The sequence below is a fragment of the Gorilla gorilla genome, chromosome 5 (genome assembly GCF_029281585.2).
Source record: "Gorilla gorilla gorilla isolate KB3781 chromosome 5, NHGRI_mGorGor1-v2.1_pri, whole genome shotgun sequence".
In the NCBI taxonomy this organism is placed as follows: domain Eukaryota; kingdom Metazoa; phylum Chordata; class Mammalia; order Primates; family Hominidae; genus Gorilla; species Gorilla gorilla.
The window spans coordinates 108,016,134-108,040,847 of NC_073229.2; the positions used below are offsets into that span (position 1 = coordinate 108,016,134).

The following is a 24,714-nucleotide window of genomic DNA, read 5'->3' on the forward strand; positions in this document are numbered from 1 at the left end:
TTTTTAAAGGCACAGATTTTGAAGTGAGAAAGACCTAGATTCTTTCACCATATCTGCCAGTTAATCTCTTTGAGTCTGTTTCCTCAGATGTAAATGAGAATAACAGTACCCATTTTATAGGATTGTTCATAGGATTCAATGAGATAATGTTTCTCTTAGCACAGCCTTGGTAAGCACCCAGTAAATGCTACTTGTCCTGAGGCTTTTATTCAGATCTCACAGACTTGAGTGTGACACAGAATATGCACTCAACATATGATCGTTATTATTTCTATTAATACTAGTAAACAAATACTTATTGAGAACCTACCATATGCTGGAGTTTGTGGTCTCTGATTTCAAGGTGTTTAGTCTCATAGGTTGCATGAAATAGTGAACATTCAGTTATAATGTCATAAGTACTACAACAGGGTGCTATGACCACTAAGGAGTTGAGGATCAGAGAAGCCTTCCAGAGGAATTAATGGGAGTTGGAGTGAGGTTGATCCATGCAGGGAAAGCAACACTACTATAAGCAAGTACTTGACAGCAATAAAGGAATCAAATAATCAGTTCCCATTTGGCTAAAGTATATAATGGAAAGGAGCAAAAGTTAGAACATGGAGCTAGTACAGTCAACTGTGACCAGATTGTGAAGACCTGGTAAATCCCTAGGGAATTTAGAGACGTTGTTGTAAGGTGACCTGAGGAGCCACTGAAGGAGGGAGAGCCTGTGATTAGATTTGCATTTCTGAAAGATTGCTTTAACTATCCTGTGGATTATGGAATGGAGAGAGGTGAGTGATTTTAGTTTGGGATGGGAAAGGTCATTTTCTCACACTTCATTTATTGGGATCAAGAGACCTAGAGTTTCAGTGATAGCCAGAATGGAATGATGTAGATTGATAGGATGGAATGTGAAAGGCACCACAGACCTATTAACTTGGTTACTTTGGGAGTAAATGGATGTCTAAAATAGATATGATTCAGGGAAGTGAGATATGTAAACATCCTTGAATGTGTCTGCTTTTACATTAAACATTCTTCTGTTACTACGTTACAAATTAGTCAGACAAGCTTAGTTCCATAGAGATATCTTGAAAACGTTCTGGTCAAAGTACTAATAATACTTCTCGTCTGAAAACTTTGAAAATGTGTTTTATAAGACAAAACAAAATAAAAACCCAAACCATCCTGTTACTAAGTTCCCTAGGCAAGGGTTGGCAGTTTTTTTTCTGCAAAGGGCCAGGTGGTGTTTTCGGCTTTGAGAGCCTCGTAAGGTTTCAGGCTCTTTACCACCACATGTGAAGATGATTCTTTGCCCAAGGGCTGTATAGAAACAGGTACAGGCCATAGTTTGCCACCCCTTCCCTACAGTGTTACAAGTTTTATTTTCCATTATTTGATAAACTTTGTTACTCAGTGGATTCTTAGATAAGATTGCTATCTAATGATTTCTAATAGTTTGTTTATCTTGACAGTCCAGAAAATCAACTATAGTTAATTGTCTCTTTACCTTTTCTTCTATCAAATCTCTTTGATTTTTAAGGTGAAGAAATTTTGGTCCAAACTGGTTAACTGTAACATATTAATGTCAGAGCCGGGACCAGAACCTCTTTTCTAGTTTCTGGTTCAATACCATTCCTGTTATATGGTCAGCCCTGTGTAGCCGTGGGTTCCGCGTCCAAGGAGTCAACCAACTTTGGATCAAAAATATTTGGGGAAAAAAATTAAAAATAACAATACAACAATAAAAAAATAAGAATTATAAAACAATGCAATACAACAACCATTTACATAGCATTTACGTTGCTTTAGGTATTATTAGTAATCTAGAGATTATTTAAAGTATATGCAAGGATGTTCATAGGTTACATGTCAGTACTTTGCCATTTTATATGAGACACTTGAGCATCCTGGATTTTGGTGTAGGGTAGGGGGAAGTCCTAGGACCAGTCCCCCAGGAATACTGATGGACTACTGTACTGTGACATCAATATGGTGAAAATTTGTATGGTAGAATTTCTAAGCCCTACCTTTTGTAATTCAAATACAGCATAAACAATGTTGACAGCCTCTTAAAACTGTAAAAGGATTTATAGAAGTGTTAGATTTGAGTTTTATTATCTTTTAAAATGGAATTAAAAGTAATGAAGAAGCTAGATTTAATTCTTCCTTTTTCCATTTTTAGGTACCTTTAAAACAGGGCAGAAGCCTTATGGATTGGATTCGACTGACCAAAAGTGGAAAGGATCTAACGGGATTAAAAGGCAGGTTAATTGAAGTAACTGAAGAAGAACTTAAGAAACACAACAAAAAAGATGATTGTTGGATATGCATAAGAGGTAGGTGGTATTTATTAAGTCCTTCAAAAAATGTTGCCTGAACTTTCCAATTATGATGTTACATAACCTCATAGTCATGTTATTTTAAACAATTGACAATTATTTAACAAAAATATGCCTTGTGCTTGACAATAACTTATATAATTCTGACTTTGGATAGTATTTCTTCCTTAAGTAACCATTATATTCTGATGCAGAAAACAGTGAACTTCTGATACGAAAAAGTTTTCTTGCTTCCTTGTACTGCATTTCCTTTGAAAGGAAACAAGCATTTGCCAGGCAATATAGTACAAAATTATTTGGTAAAATCCAGTTTATATAGCAATAACTTTCTGTCTCAGAGCCTTATAACAGAATTCAGTTGGAAAAAAAATCTCTGAGAATCTAAAGTAAACCTGAAAGTCCTGCATTAAAGCCAAATCTTCAGTTTTCACTTGCAGCAATTTTCATTACATGGTATATGTTTCTTAGCAATATTAGTTACTTGATTTTGTTTAGCTCAGAGTGCATTAGAAACTCCAAATTAGATATAAATGTATTGGAGGAGGTGAGCAGACAGACAAGAAGGTAGCTGATAAAAGCTGACTTTGTGGTAGCCAACAACCTGTTATCTAGTAGGGGAACAAAAATAAAAATGAAAGGCATCCAGCTATACCATGAGGCTCCATACATGGTTAACTGTGTTTACCATCTGTTTAGAGAGGAAGGGAAATATATCATTTTTGTTCTTAATGCAATTGTAATTTTATCATTGTGTAGTTTTGGTTTGTTGTCAGTTATCCTGACTACACTATAACCTATATGAGGCAGGGACATTGTCGGTCTTACTGCTCTGTCCTTAGTGGCTGGCACATACAGGCCATTGACTTGTATTTGTTCAATGAGTGTAACACTTACTTCTAAGAAGTATGGTCACTTAAAGAGGTGTCTGGTGGTTTTCACAGTGGATTGGTGATATCAACACCAATAAATGCTGTATTAATTTCCTATGGATGCCGTAACAAAGGACCACAAACTAGATGACTTAAACAACAGAAATTTGTCTCATAGTTTTGATGGCTAGAAGTCTGTGATTAGGGTGTCAGCAGGGTTCGTTCCTTCTGAGGACTGAGTAACAATTTGTTCCATGCCTCTCACCTAGCTTCTGGTGGTTTGCTGGCAATCTTTGGAGTTCCTTGGCTTATAGAACACTACCCTAATATCTGACTTCATCTTCACATGGCATATTCCCTATGTGCTTGTCTGTGGTCAGATTTTCTGTTTTTATATAGACCCTAATCATACTCGATTAGGGACCTCCCCTACTCCAGTATGACCTCATCTAATTTTGCATCCGTAACAACCCTATATCCAAATAAGGTCATATTCTGAGCTACTGATGGTTAGGACTTCAACCTATGAATTTGGCGGGGGACACAGTTCAACCCATAACAGACACAATTAGAGTGTGAAATTTTCAGTGGCAAAGGGTATGGAAACTTCCAGCAGGTGATGACGTAGTTTGTATTGAGACATAACAGGTGTTCAGCTCCCCAAAGTTCCTCAGAGACCTACAAATGTGAATGGTACCAGCAATCTGGAATGAGGATTCTGGCAGGTGCAAAAAGATTCTTTTGACAGTTTATAGGGTTTTTGCCACCCTCTTTATCCTTCCTTCATGCTCCCTATCTGTTTACCAGCTGCAAGTAACTGGTACAAAATGACTTCCCCATTGTGCCTGAGTGTTTTCTGCTAGATAGGGTGAAGTCAAGATTAATTTCCCAAGAACACCATTCAGCTGGCCCAGGCCGCAGGCATGCCTGAGTTCTGTTTCTGCACTAGGAAACCACTTTAGAAAACTTGATTATGTGAACCCTTCATATCCTAGTGATATTAGATAATTGAAGCATTATTAGAATACAGTTAGACTTTATTATTCATATGATGTATTGATGGGGACAAGGGACTGGATTGCTGTGTTTGAAAAGTGATACAGGTTGAGTATCCCTTATCCAAAATGCTTGGGATCAGAAGTATTTTGAATTTGGGATTTTTTCAAATTTTGGAATATTTGCATTATATACTTACTGGTTGAGCATCCCCAATCCAAAGACCAGAAATTTAAAATGCTCCATTGAGTGTTTCTGTTAAATATATTGGAGCTCAAAAAGTTTCAGATTTTGGAGCATTTCAGATTTATGAATTTGGGATACTTAACCTCTGCACTGCTCCCGGTTCCATATCCTCTGTAATGATTTGAATGTATAGCACCTCGTCTGGTAAGGTGGTTGAATTAATCATGTTTTTTTTTTTGTTTTCTTTTTGTTTTATAAAGGAGACAGGATCTCGCTTTGTCCCCTAGGCTGGAGTGCAGTGGCTCGATCTTGGCTCACTGCATCCTTGACCTCCTGAGCTTAAGTAATCCTCCTGCCTCACCCTCCTAAGTAGCTAGGATGACAAGTGTGCACCACCATGCCCAGCTATTTATTTTTTTATATATTTTTTATATTTTTCTAGAGATAGGGTCTTACTCTGTTGCCCAGGCTGGTCTTGAATTCCAGGTCTCAAGCAGTCCTCCTGCCTCAGCCTCCCAAAGTGCTGGGATTACAGGCATGAGCTACCATACCTGGTCATGAAATTTTTAGAGGTTTCTGCTGGGGAACATGTTCTACTCTATCTATAGTAAGATGTTTTCCCCTCTTTGTAGAAATAAGATGTGTCTTTTTTAAAATCTTTTTGACAGAGTTTGGTCTTTTATTTTATCAAGAAATACTCAGTTTAGACCCTGCTGATGGAGGAAGGATAAATGATTGTTAGCAGGCAGAGTGAAGCACCTTAAGAGGGCTACTAAGTGTAAGTGATATCAGACTGTTGGAAGGGAGACACATGAGTTACGAAAATCAGGGATGCTTTTGTGGTAGAGATAAGCCTTGAAGCAGTAGACAGGATTTCAGTAGGAAATGAGGAAGTGCACTCAGGTGGAAGGAAAGGCCTGAACAAAGGTACAAACGCAGGAAAGTTTGAGGTGTTCTGGAGCTTAGGTTAATTGTTGGAGAATTATAAGAAGGAAGGCTGGAAAGGTATGTTAGGTCAGATTGTGGACAACCTTGAAAGCCAGACTGGGAAATGTGTTCCTCATATAGATGGCAGTGTGTACTCTTGAAGGGATTTGAATGTGGGGACAGTGTTATAAGAGTATGCCTTGGAAAGATTAATCTGGTGGTAGGTGCGGTGAATTGAAATAGGGTAAGGAAAGCATTTATCTTCTTACAGAAGTTCGGATGATAACAGGAGGTGAACCAGGATGTTGACAAAGGTCATGGAATAATAGGATGAATGTGAGACAAACAGATTACTGGTAACTTCTAGCATGATCCCAATGAAACTAAAAATACGTGTGTAAGGGAAATGGCTGTGCTTTAGTCAGGAGTAAGCCGAGGTGGCCTTTCTGCACAGCATGACTCAGCGGGTTTGGAGCGCAGGCACATAACCTCACACATTATGTAACCATGTCATGTGAGCTCGTGCTTGGCTTTGAGTCACTATTGTCTGTAAAAAGTATAATTGCCCTGCTTACGCTGTACATACAGCTTGCTCACACCCAGTGAGAGAGTAAAGCCATGTTGAAACTGTCTGCAATTCCTCAAGTGTTTTTCCAGCTACCCTCCACTTGCCCACCCACTCCCCTCAGACCTCAGTTAGAACCTGACAACATGACTAAACAAAAGTACCTTTTTCTTCACAGCTGTTCTAATTTAAAATATTACTGATAGCTTCTTAATGGGGGAATGTGTGTGCCAACTTTAGTCTTGAAGGTTAGAGATAGTGTTTGGACCCACGTTTTCATCAAAACTGTGCCACAGGGAAGCATGGTATCATAGTGCCATTTTTTTTTTCCTTTTTTAAAGTACTAATTCCTTCATTTTGTGACAGTTGCCCCATTTTTAGATTAGGTCTGAATTCAACTGATCACAATGTGGGAGACACAATCAGTTTCTTCAGGAAATCTTAGAAAATATACAATTTGGTATGGGTTTTTATGACTAATATTTTGGGGACTGTTTTCTTTTTTTGAATAAGTAGCAGCATTTCTGCTTCATGTTCAGGTGTGCTGAGCCTAGTCACATACCTTAAAATGATGGTATAAAAACAGCACTTGGCTGACAGTGGGATGTAAAAAATGAGCATCAGTTTGGAATGATCTCTAAGACGTGTGTATCAAGTTCCTAATTTTTTCATTTAATTTTCACCATTTTCTGTAAAGTATGTAATTATTGTAATGCAGTAGTAGTTAATTGGAATGCTGAAGAAATGGGTTTGTAGGGGGATTACTGCTTTTTTAAAAAACTTGAATTTCCCATTAATTCATGTTTTTATATTTTTCTCTCGTTTCTCCCTCTCTTTCTCAAGAACTAAAGATTTACAAACATGTAAAGTGTTGAGCAAGTAGCTAAATCACTCGTCTGAGAGTTCTTCTGTCAAGCCTAGATCAGACTGTTTTTACTGTAATATGATATGTTTTATTGTAGTATAGTCAGTGTTAGTAATGATGCATTAAGTAGTGAAATCATCATTTGGGCAGCATGGTTCACCCTTTTATCTTAGTGAGGGTAAGGGAAGTGTGGCTTGATACTCAATAACAGTCCATTTGAATAAATGGTATTTCAAAAAAAGTTGAGTACAGCCAAAGGACTAGTGTCCCTGTTGCTAAAAATTTAGCAGATTAGGTTCTCCAAATGGTATTTTAATGGATTTCACTTATTTAGAAATGAACACATTTTGATTTCTCCTTATGCTGATTGTCATATACTAGTAAATTGAAGAGGCCTGCTTGATGCCACTGCAAAAGTGGCTTATAGTGAGTCTGTATTTTTAATTTCATAACTTTTTTAAAACTTGTGAAGTGGATCCTAAGAAGTAGTATTTAGTCCTGTTATATTTCCGTTGCAGTTATTTAGATTTCTAGGTTCATTTACAACAAACCTTTTAAAATTTACTCATAGGAAGGTAGTGTAAATTTTTGTGAATATAGTTGATCCTCATTATTCATGGACTTTATATTTGCAAGTTTACCTACTTGCTAAACTGTATTCATAACCTCAAACTCAGTACTCACAGTGTCTGTTATTCATTCAAAGACACACACAGAGCAGTGAAAAATATCTTTGTTGCCCAACGTGCACATTCCTAGCTGAGGTTAGACAAGGCTATGTTCTGACTTCTTGTTTTAGTTCTTATACTGTAAAAAAGTATCTTTTTGACCAGGCGCGGTGGCTCACGCCTGTGATCCCAGCACTTTGGGAGGCCAGGGCAGGCGGATCACCTGAGGTCACGAGTTCGAGAACAACCTGCCCAACATGGCAAAACTCCAGCTCTACTAAAAATACAAAAAATTAGCTGGGCATAGTGGCACATATCCCAGCTACTCTGGAGGCTGAAGCAGGAGAATTGCTTGAACCCGGGAGTCAGAGGTTCCAGTCAGCCGAGATCACACCATTGCACTCCAGCCTGGGCGACAAGGGCATAACTTCGTCTCAAAAAAAAAAAAAAGTGTCTTTTTTTGAGGTCTGTTTAGTGCCATAATTTTTACATTTTTGTGTTTTTGGTTGGTGTTTTTACTGTTTAAAATGGCCCCCAAGAATAGTGCTGAAGTGCTGTGGCAAGAAAGCTGTAGTATGCCTTACGGAGAAAATATATGTCAGATAGGCTTCATTCAGACATGAGTTATAGTGAGTTACAGCTGTTGGCTGTGAGTTCAATGTTCATGAATCAACAATATATATTAAAGAAGGTGTCTTTAAACAGCAACACACATTAAACAAGTTTATGTATTGATTGGTTGACAAACATGTTGTCATTATAGGCTCATAGGAACCCAACTTTGTATTTTTTACTAGTAGCAATGGGTCAGTATTCGCTAATTCAGTGTTTGCAGCATACAGGAACCCAACTTTGTATTTTTTCCAAGGAGCAATGGGTCAGTATTTACTAATTCAGTGTTTGCAACAATTTTATGGAAATGATTGCTATGAACAAGGATAACCAACTATATTTTTTTAGATTATCTTTTATTTATACTTCAGTAATGATAACGAAAGCTTTGTACTTTTTAGGTTAAATTCAGACCCACCAAAAATAGAGCTGATTTATCTAACCATTTTTTTTCCCTAGGTTTCCTTGGCTCCTTGGTTCAATTCTGTTTTCAGAAACTGCAGTGTTATTTGTCCATAGCAGGGAAATTTTTCTACCTGCTCTTTTAAGAGCAGTTTTTCAAATTTGGAACTAATGTTTTAATTTGTAATAGAACATATTAACCCAGTAATATACTATCTAAATAATAATATATTATTATTACAGTTAGTTCAACCATTCTGTAGTTTACTTTGTGTACTATCGTCATTACTTTCTTGGCAGATTTTTGAACTCTCTTCTTCCATTTTCTTGTTTAGGTTAGATTAAAACCCACTGTATTTGTAACCTCAAACTCTTACTCACAGTGCTTTTAGACATTCAAAGACACGCAGAGAGCAGTGAAAAAATCTTTGTTGCCCAACATGCAATGCAGGTTCCTAGCTGAGGTCAAAGAAGTCAGTGTTCTGCCTTGAATACAAATCAACAATGTTCTGCCTTGAAGAAAATCAACATTATTTTAGTGGTACATTTCCCTTCTTTCATTGTTTGCTTTTTTTTTTTTTTTTTTTTGAGACGGAGTTTCACTCTTGTCACTCAGGCTGGAGTGCAATGGCACGATCTCAGCTCACTGCAACCTCCGTCTCCCGGATTCAAGCGAGTCTCCTGCCTCAGCCTCTTGAGTAGCTGGGATTATAGGCGCCTGCAACCATGCCCGGCTAATTTTTTTGTATTTTTAGTAGAGATGGGGGTTTCACCATGTTGGCCAGGCTGGTCTGGAACTCCTGACTGCAGGTGATCCACAGCCTTGGCCTCCCAGACTGCTGGGATTACAGGTGTGAGCCACCACGCCCGGCCTGTTCATTGAATTCTAACCTAACCCATAGATTTTTCAAGTTGCCTTATTTCACATCATTATGCAAATAATCTAGTCTTTGTCGATTGTATTAATTCCTCTGTCTTACTGACATCTAAGATTATTTGCTTTCTCTTACTTTTACCTTGTCTTTATCTCCTAAATTGTCATTCACTCTTTTCCTTCTCCTCCTTTTTTTCACTTTTTCTCTCTCTGTACTTCTCTCCCATTCATTAAAAATCTAGTGGAGAGGAAAAACTGCTGATCTGAGGGCCTCATCTAACCCTCAGGTGTTCTGTTTGGTTGACACAGTGGTTTAGAAATTGCAGCCAACATTCTGAAATTTTCTTTGTGGGAAAGTTTTTCTTTTTTATTACAAATTTAATTTTAAAAAAGGATATAGGGCTATTTAAATTTTCTCTTTACTTTTGTGTCAGTTTTAGTTGTGTTTTTCAATGAATTCATTAATTTTATCTCATTTAATATATTGGCATATAGTTATTTGTAATATTCCCTTTTTATTTCTTTAATGTCTTTAAGTTCTATGATATACCCTATATATCCTTTTTCATTCCTGGTGTTGCTAATTTTTTCTCTCTTTTTTTTCTGGATCAGTCTTACTAGAAGTTTATCAATTTTATTAACATTTTGAATAAACTAATTTTGGTTTGTATTTTCTCTGTTGCTTCTTTTCTGTTTCATTGTTTGGTGTTTCATTACTTGTTGTTTTCTGTTTTGTTACTTTTATTAGTGATGTAGCTAGTTTAAGATTTTTTTTCTTCAGCATTTGCATCCTTATATTTCTAGAGATAGTCTGCAGTAACTCTCATTATATTCCTGGTTATTGCCTGAATTACTTGATAGTGGCAATTTTTACTCCTATTTATGGTTTGGCTGTTGCCATTATCTTTTTGCACATTCAGATGTATTACCCAGTCACATAATTCTCAGGTTTAAATTAAAACCTCATATATAGTTAAATATTCTTTTTAGAAAGTGCTTCCTTTTTTTAAGTACCCTAGCAGGGTTATTGATGTGTCAGTTATATGCTATGTGCTAAGTGTTAATTTTCACAACAGACCAATGAGGTAGGTCCTCCATTTCACAGATTGAGGGTACTGAACCTTAGAGAATCCGCATTTACCAAATAAGAAAACTGAAGCTGATAAAATCTATTAGTGGGGAGTCATAGATGTAAGTGATAGAAAACTATTTTGGCTTAAGCAGAAGCAAAAAGTTACTAAAAAGTTAGAGGTGAGGATTGATGCAGGGGCTCAGACCAAGTCCCCAGGACCTGCTTTCACATTATCTTTTGGTTTCCCTTCTGAGATCACTGTGTTTTAGGATTAACGCTAAGTTCATAGCCTGAAGATGATCACAGAAACTCCAACCCTAGTTACTTTCTAGTTCTGTTCTGTTTCTCTAATAGCTGAGATAAAGGTCTTAGATTTGACTTTGATTGTAACAGTTTTGATCAAGTTCCCATTGCTGGTACAGTAATTCTATTTCAGGGAAAATGGTATACTAACTCACTTAAACCTAGGTCACAAACTGCATCATGTAGCCTAGTGTGGGACCAAACTGAAGCATATATGACAAGGAGTAGTTCCCTGAACAAAAAGTGATACTGTTGCTAGAAGGGATTGGATGCTAGGGGAAAACATTAATGTCTACCACAGAGAGTCTGGTAACTTGCCAAAGGCATAGCTGATGAGAATGGAGCCACTGTTTCAACTTAGGCAGCCTGATTCTAAGCCTTTACACTTAAGCTATAGACTGTGCTGCCTCCTGTTTTACTATATTCAGCTCTAAAGTTAATCATGCTTTAGCATTTGTGTGTGTTTCTCACTTTGAGTGACATAACATAAATTAATTAAGAAATTATCATGGGGTGTCTGTTACTTATAACTCTTCTTGTGTTAATTAACATTGCTAGTTAAGAATCATATAGGGTATCCTTCTTTTTTTGACAGGGTCTCACTCTGTCACCCAGGCTGGAGTGCAGTAGCATGATCTTGGCTCACTGCAATCTCCATCTCCTGGGTTCAAGTGATTCTCTTGCCTCAGCCTCCCAAGTAGCTGGGATTATAGGCACCAATCACCACACTCGGCTAATTTTTTGTATTTTTACTAGAGATGGGGTTTCACCATCTTGGCCAGGCTGGTCTTGAACTCTTGACCTCAAGTGATCCACCTGCCTCAGCCTCCCAAAGTGCTGGGATTACAGGCATGAGCCACCTTCTGAGACAGTTTTTATCTTTAGTAATTTGATGAAACGTAGTTTTTGCTTTTTCGTATGACTGTGTGTAGTTGTTGCTCATAAAATATAGAGAAGACAGGTTTTAAGTTTCCTTTGTTGGTTCATTCATTTAGTGAATATTTCTCAAGGGTCTGCTACGCGTGTGCCTTACACCACGTTCTGGAGGGTAATACAAATTTAAAATAGAGATGGGTTGTGCTCTCATAGAATTGACAATCTGCTCGGGGAACAGAAAGTGTTAATCCAGTCTGTTAGGTGTTGTTAAGGAGAGGTGTGCTGTGCTGAGTGAAGATCGCAGAAGATTGAGCTGAGATCTGAAGGATACATGGGAGTTAACTAAGCAAGGAGAGGAATGGGAACATTATTCCAGGCTTCAGGAAAAAGCATGCAAAGGATGGGTGGTGTGTTTATGTGTGATTTCTTTGTGATAAAAGAAATTATGTACACGGGCAGGTGTTTACAGTGAATATAAGGAACTTGAAGTGGTAGCCATATTCTGTCTTCTCTTTTTTATCAGAAAGACACTTCTTTCAAAGACTTCCTCCCTGCCTGCTTGCCTGCCTCCCCTCCCCTCCCCTCCCTTCCTCTCCCCTCCCATCCCCTACCTTCCCTTCCCTCTTATTTTTTTTGAAACGGTGTCTCAATCTGTCACCCAGACTAAAGTGCAGTGGCATGATCATAGCTCACTGTGGCCTCAACCTCCTAGGCTCAAGTAATCCTCCCACCTCAGCCTCCAAAGTAGATGGAACTACAGGTGTGCACCAACATACCTGGCTACTTTTAAAAAATATATATATTTTTTTGTAGAGCCAGGCCTCACTGTGTGGCCCAGACTGGTCTTGAACTCCTGGCCTCAAGCAGTCCTCCTGCCTTGGCCTCCCAAAGTGCTGGGAATGAGCCACTGTGCCAGGCCTCAAAGACCTCATTCTTTCTCAGACCTTTTTTTTTCCCCCCCAAGGCTAATCCCTTTATGTGTTCTTATCAGTCCTTTCCTGCCTTTTTTATGATGTTGGGCCATTGGTCATCCTTTATTGTCTGACATCTTCAATTCTTGCCTTTCATTCTTACAGCAGCTTCTTTCCTTCAGTCTCTTCATCTTTGAAAACCTGACTCTGACCCTCCCTGATCGCTTCTTCCCCAAGGCTTTCTTCCTCTGTACCTGGTATGTAGGACTTCTGTTAGAACATCTATTTCGTTTTCTTAGCCACTTTTTATATTTTTGTCTTTATTCTTTTTTTTATTGTTATTATTTTTTTTAGATAGAGTCTCACTCTGTTGCCAGGCTGGAGTGCAGTGGCGCGATCTCGGCTCACTGCAACCTCCGCCTCCCAGGTTCAAACAATTCTCCTGCCTCAGCCTCCTGAGTAGCTGGGATAACAGGCGTGCACCACCATGCCCAGCTAATTTTTGTATTTTTAGTAGAGATGGGGTTTCACCATGTTGGCCAGGCTGGTCTCAAACTCTTGATCTTGTGATCTACCTGCCTCGGCCTCCCAAAGTGCTGGGATTATAGGCGTGAGCCACCGTGCCCGGCCGTCTTTATTCTTAAGTTTCAGGATATTAATGTACCACTTTTCTCCCTATATCCCTTGCATCTGGCAGAGGGCATAGCTCATGGTTAGTATTCAGTAAATGTTCTTTGAGGCATGTGTAGATTTTGATATGTGCAAGACTTTTTATTTTTTAATTAAGAGAAAATTTTAATTTTTTTTAGATACTGAGTCTCACTATGCTGCCTAGGCTGGACCCAAACTCCTGGGCTTAAGCAGTCCTCCTATATCAGCCTCCTGAGTAGCTGGGACTACAGGATGTGCAGGACTTTTAAACCACGTTATGGTAGTGTTACAGGACCACCACCACTTACCCAAAGGTAGCCATTGGGTCAGGATTTCTGCACTGTAGTCCCTTCTGTGGTTACAGGAAAGTATTCCCGATCCAGACCCCAAGAGAGGGTCCTTGGGTCTTGTGCAAGAAAGAATTCAGGACAAGTCCACAGTGGAAAGTAAAAGCAAGTTTATTAAGAAAGTAAAGTAGTGAAAGTACAGCTACTCCATAGGACAGAGGAGGGTGTTCCTGAGAGTAAGAGGAGGAACACATCCACCCTAGGTACAATGCTTGTATACATGTGGAGATGTGCTCTGCTACAAGGGTTTGTGATAAAGGATTAATTTTCTTAATTACTACATTTTGCAAGAATCAATATTATTATCTTTGAAGAAAAATTAGGAATGCCTTTGTTCTCCAGATATCAGGATATCTGGATACTCCCAAGTCTGGGTCTGTTTAGTGGATACTATTAATTTGTTCCCTTAACCACAAACATCTAGAGGCTAGGAATGTCTGACTTTCTCGGAATTTAGCCTGGCAGGTCCCAGCCTCTTTTTCCTAGCCCTCTCTCAAAATGGAGTCGCTCTGGTTCAAACGCCTCTGACAGTAGGGATATTCTAATGATATCACAAGATAGAACCCAGCTGAGGGACTTCCATGTTTCGTGTTTCCATATTGTTGGCTCTTGGAGTTGGGAAACATACTAGTTCCTTAATAAGAAACTTTGTTATTTCTGGAGAGTTCTCTAATATAGATTCATGGTCTATTAATTCAAATGTGAGCAACAGCCTGATAGGTTTCATATGGTTTCTCTCCTTTGTATAGTTTTGTATTTTCTTTTGTAGACTTTGCACACTGTGGGGATTGGGTAAATATTGAAGATTTCTTAAGGGTCATTTTTGTCATTAAATACTTTTTAATGAAGTATTTTATTTTGAAAAAAGTTTCAGACTTACAAAAAAGTTGCAAGTGTGATGCAGTGAATTCCATAAATTCTTCAACTGCCTGGATTCATCCATTGTTGACATAGTTATCATTATATTTTAATGAAACCATTTTTTCTCCACTGTTATTTTTTATACTTCTTTGATTTTTTTTTTTAGCAGTTGCTCTAAGGGTTTATGATATACATTTCTAATGTATCAGTCTACTTTCAAATAATATACGATTTCACATATAGTATAATAACCTTTTAATAATATACTTCCATTTTCCTTTTCTGTGCCTTATGCTGTTGTTGTTATTCATTTTACTTCTATATAAGCTGAAAACCCCACAATATGTTACTATTTTTGCTTTATACAGTTACTTATCTTTCAAAGAGATAAAGATAATTAAAAAATTATATTTTATGTTTACCCACATTTTACCATTTTCTGTGATTGTTATTCCTTTTTGTTGATCCAGATTTCTGCTGAAGAACTTCCTTTAACTTTTTTTTTTCAGACAGAGTCTTGCTCTGTCACCAGGCTGGAGTGCAGTGGCACGATCTTGGCTCACTACAACCTTCGCCTCCCGGGCTCAAGGGATTCTCCTGCCTCAGCCTCCCCAGTCTGGGAGTACAGGCGTGTGCTACCACACCTGGCTAATTTTTTGTATTTTTAGTAGAGACGGGTTTCACCATATTAGCCAGGATGGTTTCGATCTCCTGACCTTGTGATCCACCCGCCTCGGCCTCCCAAAGTGCTGGGATTACAGGCATGAGCCACCGCACCCAGCCCTTTTAACATTTTTTTATAGTGCAGGTCTGTTGGCTATGAATTTCCTCACTTTTATTTCTGAAATGTCTTTATTTTGCCTTCATTTTAAAGATATATTGTCATTGAGCATACATTTCTAGATTGACAGTGTTCTTTTTTCCGTCAGTTTAAATATGTCACCCTATCGTCTAGTTTGCGTAGATGAGAACTCTATCATCATTCTTTTTTTCCCATAGTATGTGTCTTAGTTCATTTTATGTTGCTATAAAGGAATGCCTGAGGCTGGGTAATTTATAAAGACAAAAGGTTTATTTGACTCATGATTCTTGATGGCTTGAAAGTTTAAAATTGGGCATCTGCATCTGGTGAGGGTCTCAAGGAGGAAGATGAAAGGGAGCTAGCGTGTACAAAGATTACATGGTGAGAGAGGGGGAAGAGCAGGAGTGGGTGGGTGGGGGAGGATGTGCCAGGCTCCTTTTGACAATCGGCTTTCACAGAAACTAATAGAGTAAGAACTCACCCACAAAAGAGGGCATTAATGTGTTCAAGAGAGATCTACCTACATGAACCAGACACCTCCCATTAGGCCTCACCTCCAACACTGGGGATCAAATTTCAACGTGAAGTTTGGAGGGGACAAATGTCTAAATCATAGCAGCGAGTAAGATTTCTTTTTTCTCTGACTGCCTTTAAGACTTTCTTTTAGGTTTTTAGCAGTTTCACTATGATATGGTTTTCCCTGTATTTTTCCTGCTTGGGGTTCTCCAAATTAATTTTGGGAAATTTTCAGCCATTATTTCTTCAAATATTTCTTTTGCATCTTCCTCTGGGATTCCAATCACAAACATGTTAGCCTATATTGTCCCAGGGCTCTTAGATGCAGCATTGTATTATCTCATTCTTTCCTCTTTTGTTTATGTTTGAATAATTTTTATTGCTCTTTCTTTAAGTTTGCAGAGTCTTTCCTCTATTTCCAGTCTGCCAATAAGCCCATTAAAGAAATTCTTCATTCTAATATCATGTCTTTCAATTTGCTATTTCCTTTAGACTTTGTTTTATGGTTCCCATCTCTCTGCTGGAAATTTCTCATCTGTTAGATGTCATCCACATTTTCCACTAGATTAAAAAAAATCAATCATAGGCATTTTGACATGTCTAATAGTTCCAATACATTCTGGTTGTGTTGCTGTTTTCTCTTTTGACAATGAGTTGTTGTATCTTTTAAAAAAGATGTGTTTTGTAAATTTTTTTTTGAGACAGAGTCCTGTTCTGTCACCCAGGCTGGAGTGCAGTGGTGCAGTCTCGGCTCACTGCAAGCTCCGCCTCCCGGGTTCACGCCATTCTTCTGCCTCAGCCTCCCCAGCAGCTGGGACTACAGGCTCACGCCACCACACCCGGCCAATTTTTGTATTTTTAGTAGATGGGGTTTCTCAGTGTTAGCCAGGATGGTCTCAATCTCCTGACCTTGTGATCCGCCCGCCTCAGCCTCCCAAAGTGCTAGGATTACAGGCATGAGCCACCGCGCCCAGCCGTGTTTTGTAATTTTTGAATGAATGTCACACATTACGTATAGAGGAATAATAGAAACTGTGGTATTTACACTCAGACATGTAGTACATTTTTTTTTTTCTGGCAGGTAGTTAGGTTGAATCAATCTAGTAAGTAGTTGAGCTAGATTTGGAGTGTATTTTGTTATTGTTACCATCAGTGTACCACAGACTTCAAATTCCTCCAGTGGTGGGCCACTGCTACCTTGGTTTTAATTCAGGGCCTGCAGTGCTAGAGGGTTTTTTTTCCCCCATTGTTCTTGTTCTACTCTTAGCTGACACCTTACCCTATATATCTTTGCAGGATCTTTCTCCATTGCTTTTCACCCTCTCCAAAAGGCAGTGCTGTTACTTATTACTTGGTGTAAGACTTGTAGTGGGGGCAGAAGGGGTTTTGCAGTTTTCCTGTTTCAGCCTCAGTCTTAGACAGGTTTTATGCACCTGAGCCCCAAGGGCTGAGCTTTCTCATTGCTTTTGTACTTCCCCAAGGGCATCGTACTCAATGCAGCATCTAGAATGCAGGCAGGTTTCATGAGCCTCTTCCCTTTGTGGCAGCTGGACTTTGCCTTGTATCAGGTGGGGAGGGCAGGGCAAAGGGTCTAGGATGTGAGCAGTTTCCCTGTCTCTTTTCCAGTGTGAGAGTATCAGTGTTTTGTATTCACACCGAATCTTGGTCTGAGTACATTTTCTGTTCTTTCCCAGTATTTAGCTAGCATTTGCCTAGTGTCAGTGCAGGATAAGGGAGAGTGTGTGTTTTACACTCTTTCCAGCAGCAGTTAGTGTTTGCCTCCTGTCAGTACAGGGACCGGTGGTGGGAGGCTTTACTGCCCCTTTCCATCGATAGATGGCTTTTGCCTCCAGATAGGATCTGTGGTATGGGTGAAATTTTCCCTTTACCCTGGCAGTAGCTCATTAACACCTTGTACTCCTGTAGGCCTTAAAATATGGATGGACTTTTCTTTGTACTCTTGCACTACCCTCCAATCTTGCTGCAGATATTACACAGCTGTGCTACCAGTGGGCCTTTCTCGTGTCTGCTTTGCCTATAGTATTTCTCATGAGCATCTCAAGAGGTGAAAGATTATGAAAAAAGAGTTGGCAAGTGGGGACAGAATCCCCTTGTGTCTGAGGTTCTCAGGGATTCCAAATTGGCTCTAGTGCGCACTTGGCCCTTAAAGTTTGTTAAAATTTCAGTTGTTTTGTGGTGACGTCTCATTTTTCTGTGCTCTGCTGAAGCTGAAGGGGTTCATGTGGTTCATCTCCTCAGAGGGGCGTGTCATCCTTTGGAATTTAGATCATCTGGTTGCCTTATGACCTCACCTCTCTGATGGGCTCAAAATTTTATGATTTTTTAATGGATTGTCTGCCTTGTTGTTAAGGGTGAGAGCAGTGTTTTCTTGTGGCCTTCTACTTTTTTCCCACTTTTTTAATTTTTGTTTTTTATTGACACGTAATTGTACATATTTATGGGCTACCATGTGTCGTTTTAGTACATGTATACATTGTGTAATGATCAAATCAGGGTAATTAGCTATTGATCACCTCAAATATTTATCATTTCTTTGTGATGGGAACGTACAATCTACTTCTTAAGTTTATTTTATCTTAATGAATCTTTGCAGCTGACTTGTTTTGGAAAATAAGAAATAGCCAAGAGCGGAAGGACTCATTGGGTTTAATTTTTTTTTCCATCCAGGTGACTAACAGCAAAGGTAGTTAAGTGCTGCTAACTGTCACTGTTAAACCTAAGGCATAGACAGTCAGGAAAATGAACCCATGAAATTGAAAAGACGTGGAGGAAGGCAGGGAAACTGATTTTTTTTTTTAAAGAGAATACTTGTGTAATATTGATGTAAGTTGTAAATCTGATTTAATTATTGTAAATGTGGCTATTGCTAATGACTTCTAGTCTCCCTAGGAGAAGTTTATAATTTTTTTTTCAAAACGTTTAGAATGTAACTGATTGCTTAGATTGCTGATTAATTTTTTATGCTTTTACTGGTCAATTTCCATTTAGTTAAATGTCAGGGCTGTTTTTCCGAGTAGTAATAACGTCACATAAGATGATCTTTGATAATTATGCCTAGTTAATCTTCTGAAGTGCTTAGAGACCTTTATCACATTCTGTTTATTAAGGAGGTAGCTATTTAAAAATATTTTTCCTCCTGCATTGACATCAATATTGGGCCGGTCTACTCTCACTAAGAAGAATCCTACAGTCATCTGCAAATAAGTGTCCTGGGAGCTGTTTAGGAATGGGTGGTGGTGGTAGGAGGTAGATCATAATGTTTTGACATGCAGACTCTTTGCTTCTTGTTTTTAGTCCATTCTCTTTTCTCACTTCAAGTATGTCTGTTTCCCTGAGTGTAATGTCTCTCTGGTTTATCTTCTCCAGAGAGCACACCTACACTTCTCATAGGGTTGGGTTAGGAGGGTTGTTCCTTGGTTATGTGAGATATGCCACAGAGGATTTAGGGATTATACTGCCTATTTTTCTTTTTCTTTCTTTTTTTTTTCTTTAGAGACAGGGTCTTGCTCTGTTACCCAGGCTGGAGTGCAGTGGTGCGGTACTAGCTCACTGCAGCCTCAGACTCCTGAGCTCAAGTGATCTTCCTGCCTCAGCCTCCTGAGTAGCTGAGACTACAGGTGCATGCCACCATACCTGGCTGATTTTTAAATTTTTTGTAGAGATAGCGTCTTGCTTTGTTGCCCAGGCTGGTCTCGAACTTTTGTCCCCAAGCAGCCCACTACTCCTTGGTCTCCCGGAGTGCTGGGATTACCAGGCATGAGCCACAACACCCAGCCTCATACTGCTTCTTGTATTGAATTCGATAACTTCTTACACTATGACTTTCGGAACTGCCTGGAATCTAATTCCTGTACCTTTTGGGGGTTCTGTTGAACAAATTGTTTTTTATAGAAGTTCCTCTCCACCTTATACATAAGCTTTAGTTTCACCTTTCTTCATTCTTCTAAGTATGTTATTACTCATCTGTTTGGTTTTCAGGCTTCCAGAACTTAGTTGCTGTCATCTCTTCTGATTTCTGTAGCTCTGTGATTTTATGTCTTATTTATCCTTTACAGCCGTTTTAGAAAGTTTTCAGCATGTGGGAGACAAATGAATGCTTTTAATTCAGAAGTCCTAAGTTCTCTGTTGTCCTAACAGCTTTTAAGCCTTTTTAGTTACCATTCTTGAATATACCGATACCACATTTACTTTAAATTATTATAAAATCAATTTGTCTTTCATTAATTTATTTTCCATTTGTCTTCATTGAAGGTGGCAAGTTTTATTGCCGACTGCTCTAAAATAATATGCAGAGTTTCAGTGATTATAGCTGATTATCTCCTATTAGATCAAGACTCCAACAAATGCCAACTATAAACTCAGACAACATATTTTAAAATACTATCTAAAGATACTGGTGAACAATCAAAACTGGTGAAGATGACTGGTGAACAGTCATCTATATGTAGAAGAAGGGATGTCACTGAGTGAGTTTCCCATTTCTTATGGCATTGAACTTGAGGTTATGTGTGTGTGTTGGTGCTGTGAAGGTGAAAACTCAGGTGGAGACTCAAAGTCTTACTGGCTTGAATAACTAGATGTCAGAAGTTGGGGCATCTGCAGTAACTGGAAAGTGGGGGAGAAGATCCAGAAAAAGATTCAGAGAAGGGTATAAACTGTCTAAATCTTGTATACGGGACAGACTCTGTGCTACTTGAAGGCTAAGAACATTGAACAGAGGCTTCATTTTTCACCCCAGCAAAGGGGAACCAGTTTGGAGTTGTGTCCAGTCGAGTTAATTGCCTACTAAAACAGTCAATAATCTTTGCAGGAATATTACATAATCCAAAGTTTCTTCAACATATTTGTGAGGTCAGAATATAATCCAAAGTTACTAGATGTACTCAAGAGAAAAGGCAGTTATTGGAGTCTGACCCTGAGATGATCCAGATGTTGAACTTAGTTCACAAGTATTTTAAAGCACTATTTATAACTGTGCTAAGTAAGTAAAAGAATATATGATACAGGCCTGGCGTGGTGGCTCACGCCTATAATCCCAGCACTATGGGAGCCCGAGGTGGGTGGATCACGAGGTCAGGAGATCAAGACCATCCTGGCTAACATGGTGAAACCCTGTCTCTACTAAAAATACAAAAAATTAGCCCATGCCTGTAGTCCCAGCTACTCGGGAGGCTGAGGTAGGAGAATCACCTGAGCCCTGGAAGCAGAGGTTGCAGTGAGCTGAGATTGCACCACTACACTCCAGCCTGGGTGATAGAGTGAGACTCCATCTCAAAAAAGCAAACAAACAAAGGAATGTATGGATATAATGAATAAAAAATAGAAACTCCCAGAAGAATAGAAACTAAAAAATAGAAATTTAGAATTGAAAAATACATGAAATAACAAATTTGTTGAATGAGCTTAATAGCAGATTGGTGGCAACATAGACAAGACTTAATGAACTTGCAGATAGATGAATAGAAATGTCAAATCTGAAGAACAGAGAGGAAAATTATCAGAAATAAAATGAACAGGGACTCAGGGGCCTGTCAGACAAAATAAAAATGTTTAATAAATGTGTCATTGGAATTCTAGAAGGAAAGGAATGAAAGAATGGGGCAGAAAAATATTTGAAGAAATAGTGGCCATATATTTTACAAATTTAGTGAGAGACATAAATTGTAAATTCAGAGGCTTAGCAAATCTAAACATAATTAATACAAAGAAAATAACATCTAGGCACATCCTAGACTGCTAAAAGCTAACAAGGAGAAAATCTTGAAAGCTGCCAGAGAAAACACACTAGGAAATAATAAAAACGACTGCTGAAGAAAAAGTAACACCATCAACCCTGAATTCTATACCTGTAGGGAGACAGAATTCTTGAAGGATAAAGATGAAATAAAGACTTTTTCAGATAAACCAAAACTGGAAATTTATTACCTGTAGATCTGCAATATAAGATAGATGCTAAAAGTCATTCATCAGGTTGAAAGTTAGTGATACCAGATAGAAGTTCAGATATTTAGGAGGTGGTAAATATGTGAGTAAGAGAAAATACTACTTTTTGTCCTCTTCATTTTATAAAAATACATGTAAAAAATACATGACTTTAAAAGTTATAACATTGTATTGTGGAGTTAAAGGATAGGAGTTAGAGAGCAGTAAATGGTTCTTATATTACGTGGGAAGGCATACAATATTAACTCTTAAGTAAGCAGGTAAAAGTTGAGGATATATACTACAGTTCCTAGAACAATCACTTAAAAAATAATTTAAAGAGGAAGGCCAAAAAGCCAATCGATTAAATGAAATTCTAAAAAAAGTTTGGTTAACCCAAAAGAAGGCAGGGAAAGAGAAACAGAGACATATAACAGAAAACTTGGGACTGGGAGGGAAATTAGTAAAATCTCCCATATTAATAATTAAGTGTAAATGAATCGAGCACTCTAATTAAAACTATTATAAATGATAGTTTATAATAATTATCTATAAGAGATATACTTTAAAAACACAAATAGGCTAAAAGTAAATGTTTGGGAAAAAGTATGCTATCCAGCTAGTAAGTTTTATTATTGGTTGGACTATATTAGTATCTGATAAAAAGGATTATGAGGCAAAGAATCTTACCAGAGGTATAGACATTTTATAATGATAAAAAGGGTCATTTCATTAGGAAAACTGTTTATGCCTGTGATAGAAAAGATTCAAAAGGCATGAAGCTAACATTGAAAGAATTGAGGGGTAGAATTAAAATCCTTAACCGCAGTTGCATATTTTAACACCTTTCCTCAGCAGTCGACAGGAAGTAATTACAATAATGTGCAATTTCATTACTGAACACAAGATGGCAAAGTAGTCACAGTAATTGTAACAATCGACCTGTGCATTTCAATACAGTGAAATATGCCATAATTTTATCGTGTGAACACATCTTTTCTCCTCGTTTATTTTATAGACAGGAAATGAACAGTGGTGAATAATTGCAAGAATGCTACAGTATACTGGCATAATATTTGGTATATACGTGATAGGCATTAAATGAATTTTTGTTGAATGAATATAATGTGGGGCTTTTGGAATTAAATATTTGTTTGAATTTCAAAACCCAAAATTATTTTTTAATCTTATTACAGAAATACCACTTTTACTTAAAGCAGTGGTTCTCAAACCTTTTGGTCTTAAAATATCTTTACTCTTTTAAAAATTGTTGAAGACTCCAAGGACTATTGTTTAGGACATATCTATTGATATTTATCTTTCAAAAATTAAGAAATGTAAAGAATATTTTTAAAATAATTTTACAAATAATGAGCCCACTATATGTTATAAATAGTACCTATGTTTATGAAAAATAGAAAAGTAGCATTGTTTTACATTTTGGCAAATATCTTTAATGTGTGGCTTAATAGATGACGACTGTATTCTCATGGCATCTTCGATATTCTATCTTATTTGTCATGTAGTATCTTGAAAATGTTACACGTGTGAAAGAATGAGAATAGAAAAAGACAAGTAACATCTTGGTATTACTATGAAGAATTTTTGACCTTGAGCCACCAAAAAGGTCTTAAGCTTCCTCAGGAGTCCCTAGACCATATTTTGAGACTCTCTGACTTACAGAAGTAAACAAAGAAGAAATGAAAAATTATTAATTAGTGGATGTGTGGCCTGAACCATGGTGATACAGTTCACTCCTTATTGGTGAGCCGTTATGGTTCACATGTATGGTTACCTAACCTGAAAATTTGTGGGAACTTCATCTGGAAGATAGATTAGTAGGTATAAAATGTCGCTTTAGTCTTACATTGTACTGCCTTTAACCAAACCCTATCATATAGAGCTGGGTGTGAGATTAAGTTGGAGCGTGCTGTAATCCAGTTCTGAATTTGGTCTTCTGAGCTATTTGCGGTGTGATTCAGATTTTATAGATGGCTTTTCTTCTCTGTGGAGAGTTGGAATAGTGACTAAAAAAGAGCTCTCTGAAATTGGAACCTCTAACTATTGCTGGTAAGAATGGAAAACAGTCTGGCAGTGCTTCAAAAGGTTAAATATAGAATACTCTGTGACCCACCAAATTTACTTTTAGTTGTATATACTCAAGAGAAACGAAAATATAAGTCCACACAAAAATGTGTACATGAACGTTAATAGCAACATTCTTCATAATAGCCAAAAACTGTGCCTTAGTTCATTTTCTGCTGCTTATAATGGAATACCTGAAACTGGGAAATTCATAAAGACAAGGAATTTATTTCTTACAGTTATAGAGGCTGAGAAGTCCAAGGTCAACAGGCCACATCTTGTGAGAGCCTTCTTGCTGGTGGGGACTCCCTGCAGAGTCCCGATGCAGTATAGGGCATCCCATGGTACGGGGGCTGAGCATGCAAGCTCAGTTCTCTCTTCCTCTTTTCGTAACGCCACCAGTCTTACTCCCATGAACCCACTAATCCATTAATTCATGAATCTGCCCTGATGACCCAATCGCTTAAAGGCCCTACCATTCAGTACTGCCACATTGGGGATTATATTTCCACATGAACTTTAGAGGGGACAAATATTTAAACAATAGCAAAGTGGAACCAGCTCAAATGCTCATCCACTGATAAATAAATAAAATGTGGTATATCCATAGAAGAAATATTATCCATCCCTGAAAAGAAAAAATACTGATACGTGCAACATTATGGATGAATCTTGAAGGCACTATACTACCTGAAAGAAGTTAGTCACAAAGACCACATATTGTATGATCCCATTTGTATGAAATGTCCAGAGTATGCAAATCTATAGAGACAGAAGGTATACTAGTGGTTACCTAGGGGTAGGGTGGATGGGAGTAATGCCATGTGAGGATGTTTCTGTGTACTGTTAAATTGTAATATCTGTTATGTGGTTAGTGTTCCCTTTATGAGGACTCATAATTCTTCACAATATCAAGAGTTACTCCCTTTTAAAGAACTAATGAGCTAACAAGTCTTCTTTGTTTTATTTTTAATAATTTTTAAATTAGATAATGAGACCACTGTTACTAGTGTCTCTGTTGGCCTTGGCTGCTAGGAAGTTCAGGAGTATATTAAA

At 38.0% G+C, this 24,714-nt stretch overlaps 1 protein-coding gene across 12 annotated transcripts in view; it reads left to right on the forward strand.

Annotated features, from left to right (window-relative positions):
- The window catches only part of CYB5R4 (cytochrome b5 reductase 4), a 149,915-nt gene that overhangs the window by 2,371 nt on the left and 122,830 nt on the right, over nt 1-24,714 (forward strand). For all 12 annotated transcript variants that reach the window (XR_010134315.1, XR_008681169.2, XR_008681171.2 and 9 more), the window contains exon 2: nt 2,171-2,324. Coding sequence is in view for 3 of the 12 variants with exons in the window: in XM_004044352.4 (XP_004044400.2) it covers nt 2,171-2,324 (154 nt within the window). In the remaining 9 variants the exon portion in view is untranslated. The remainder of the gene's footprint in view (nt 1-2,170; nt 2,325-24,714) is intronic.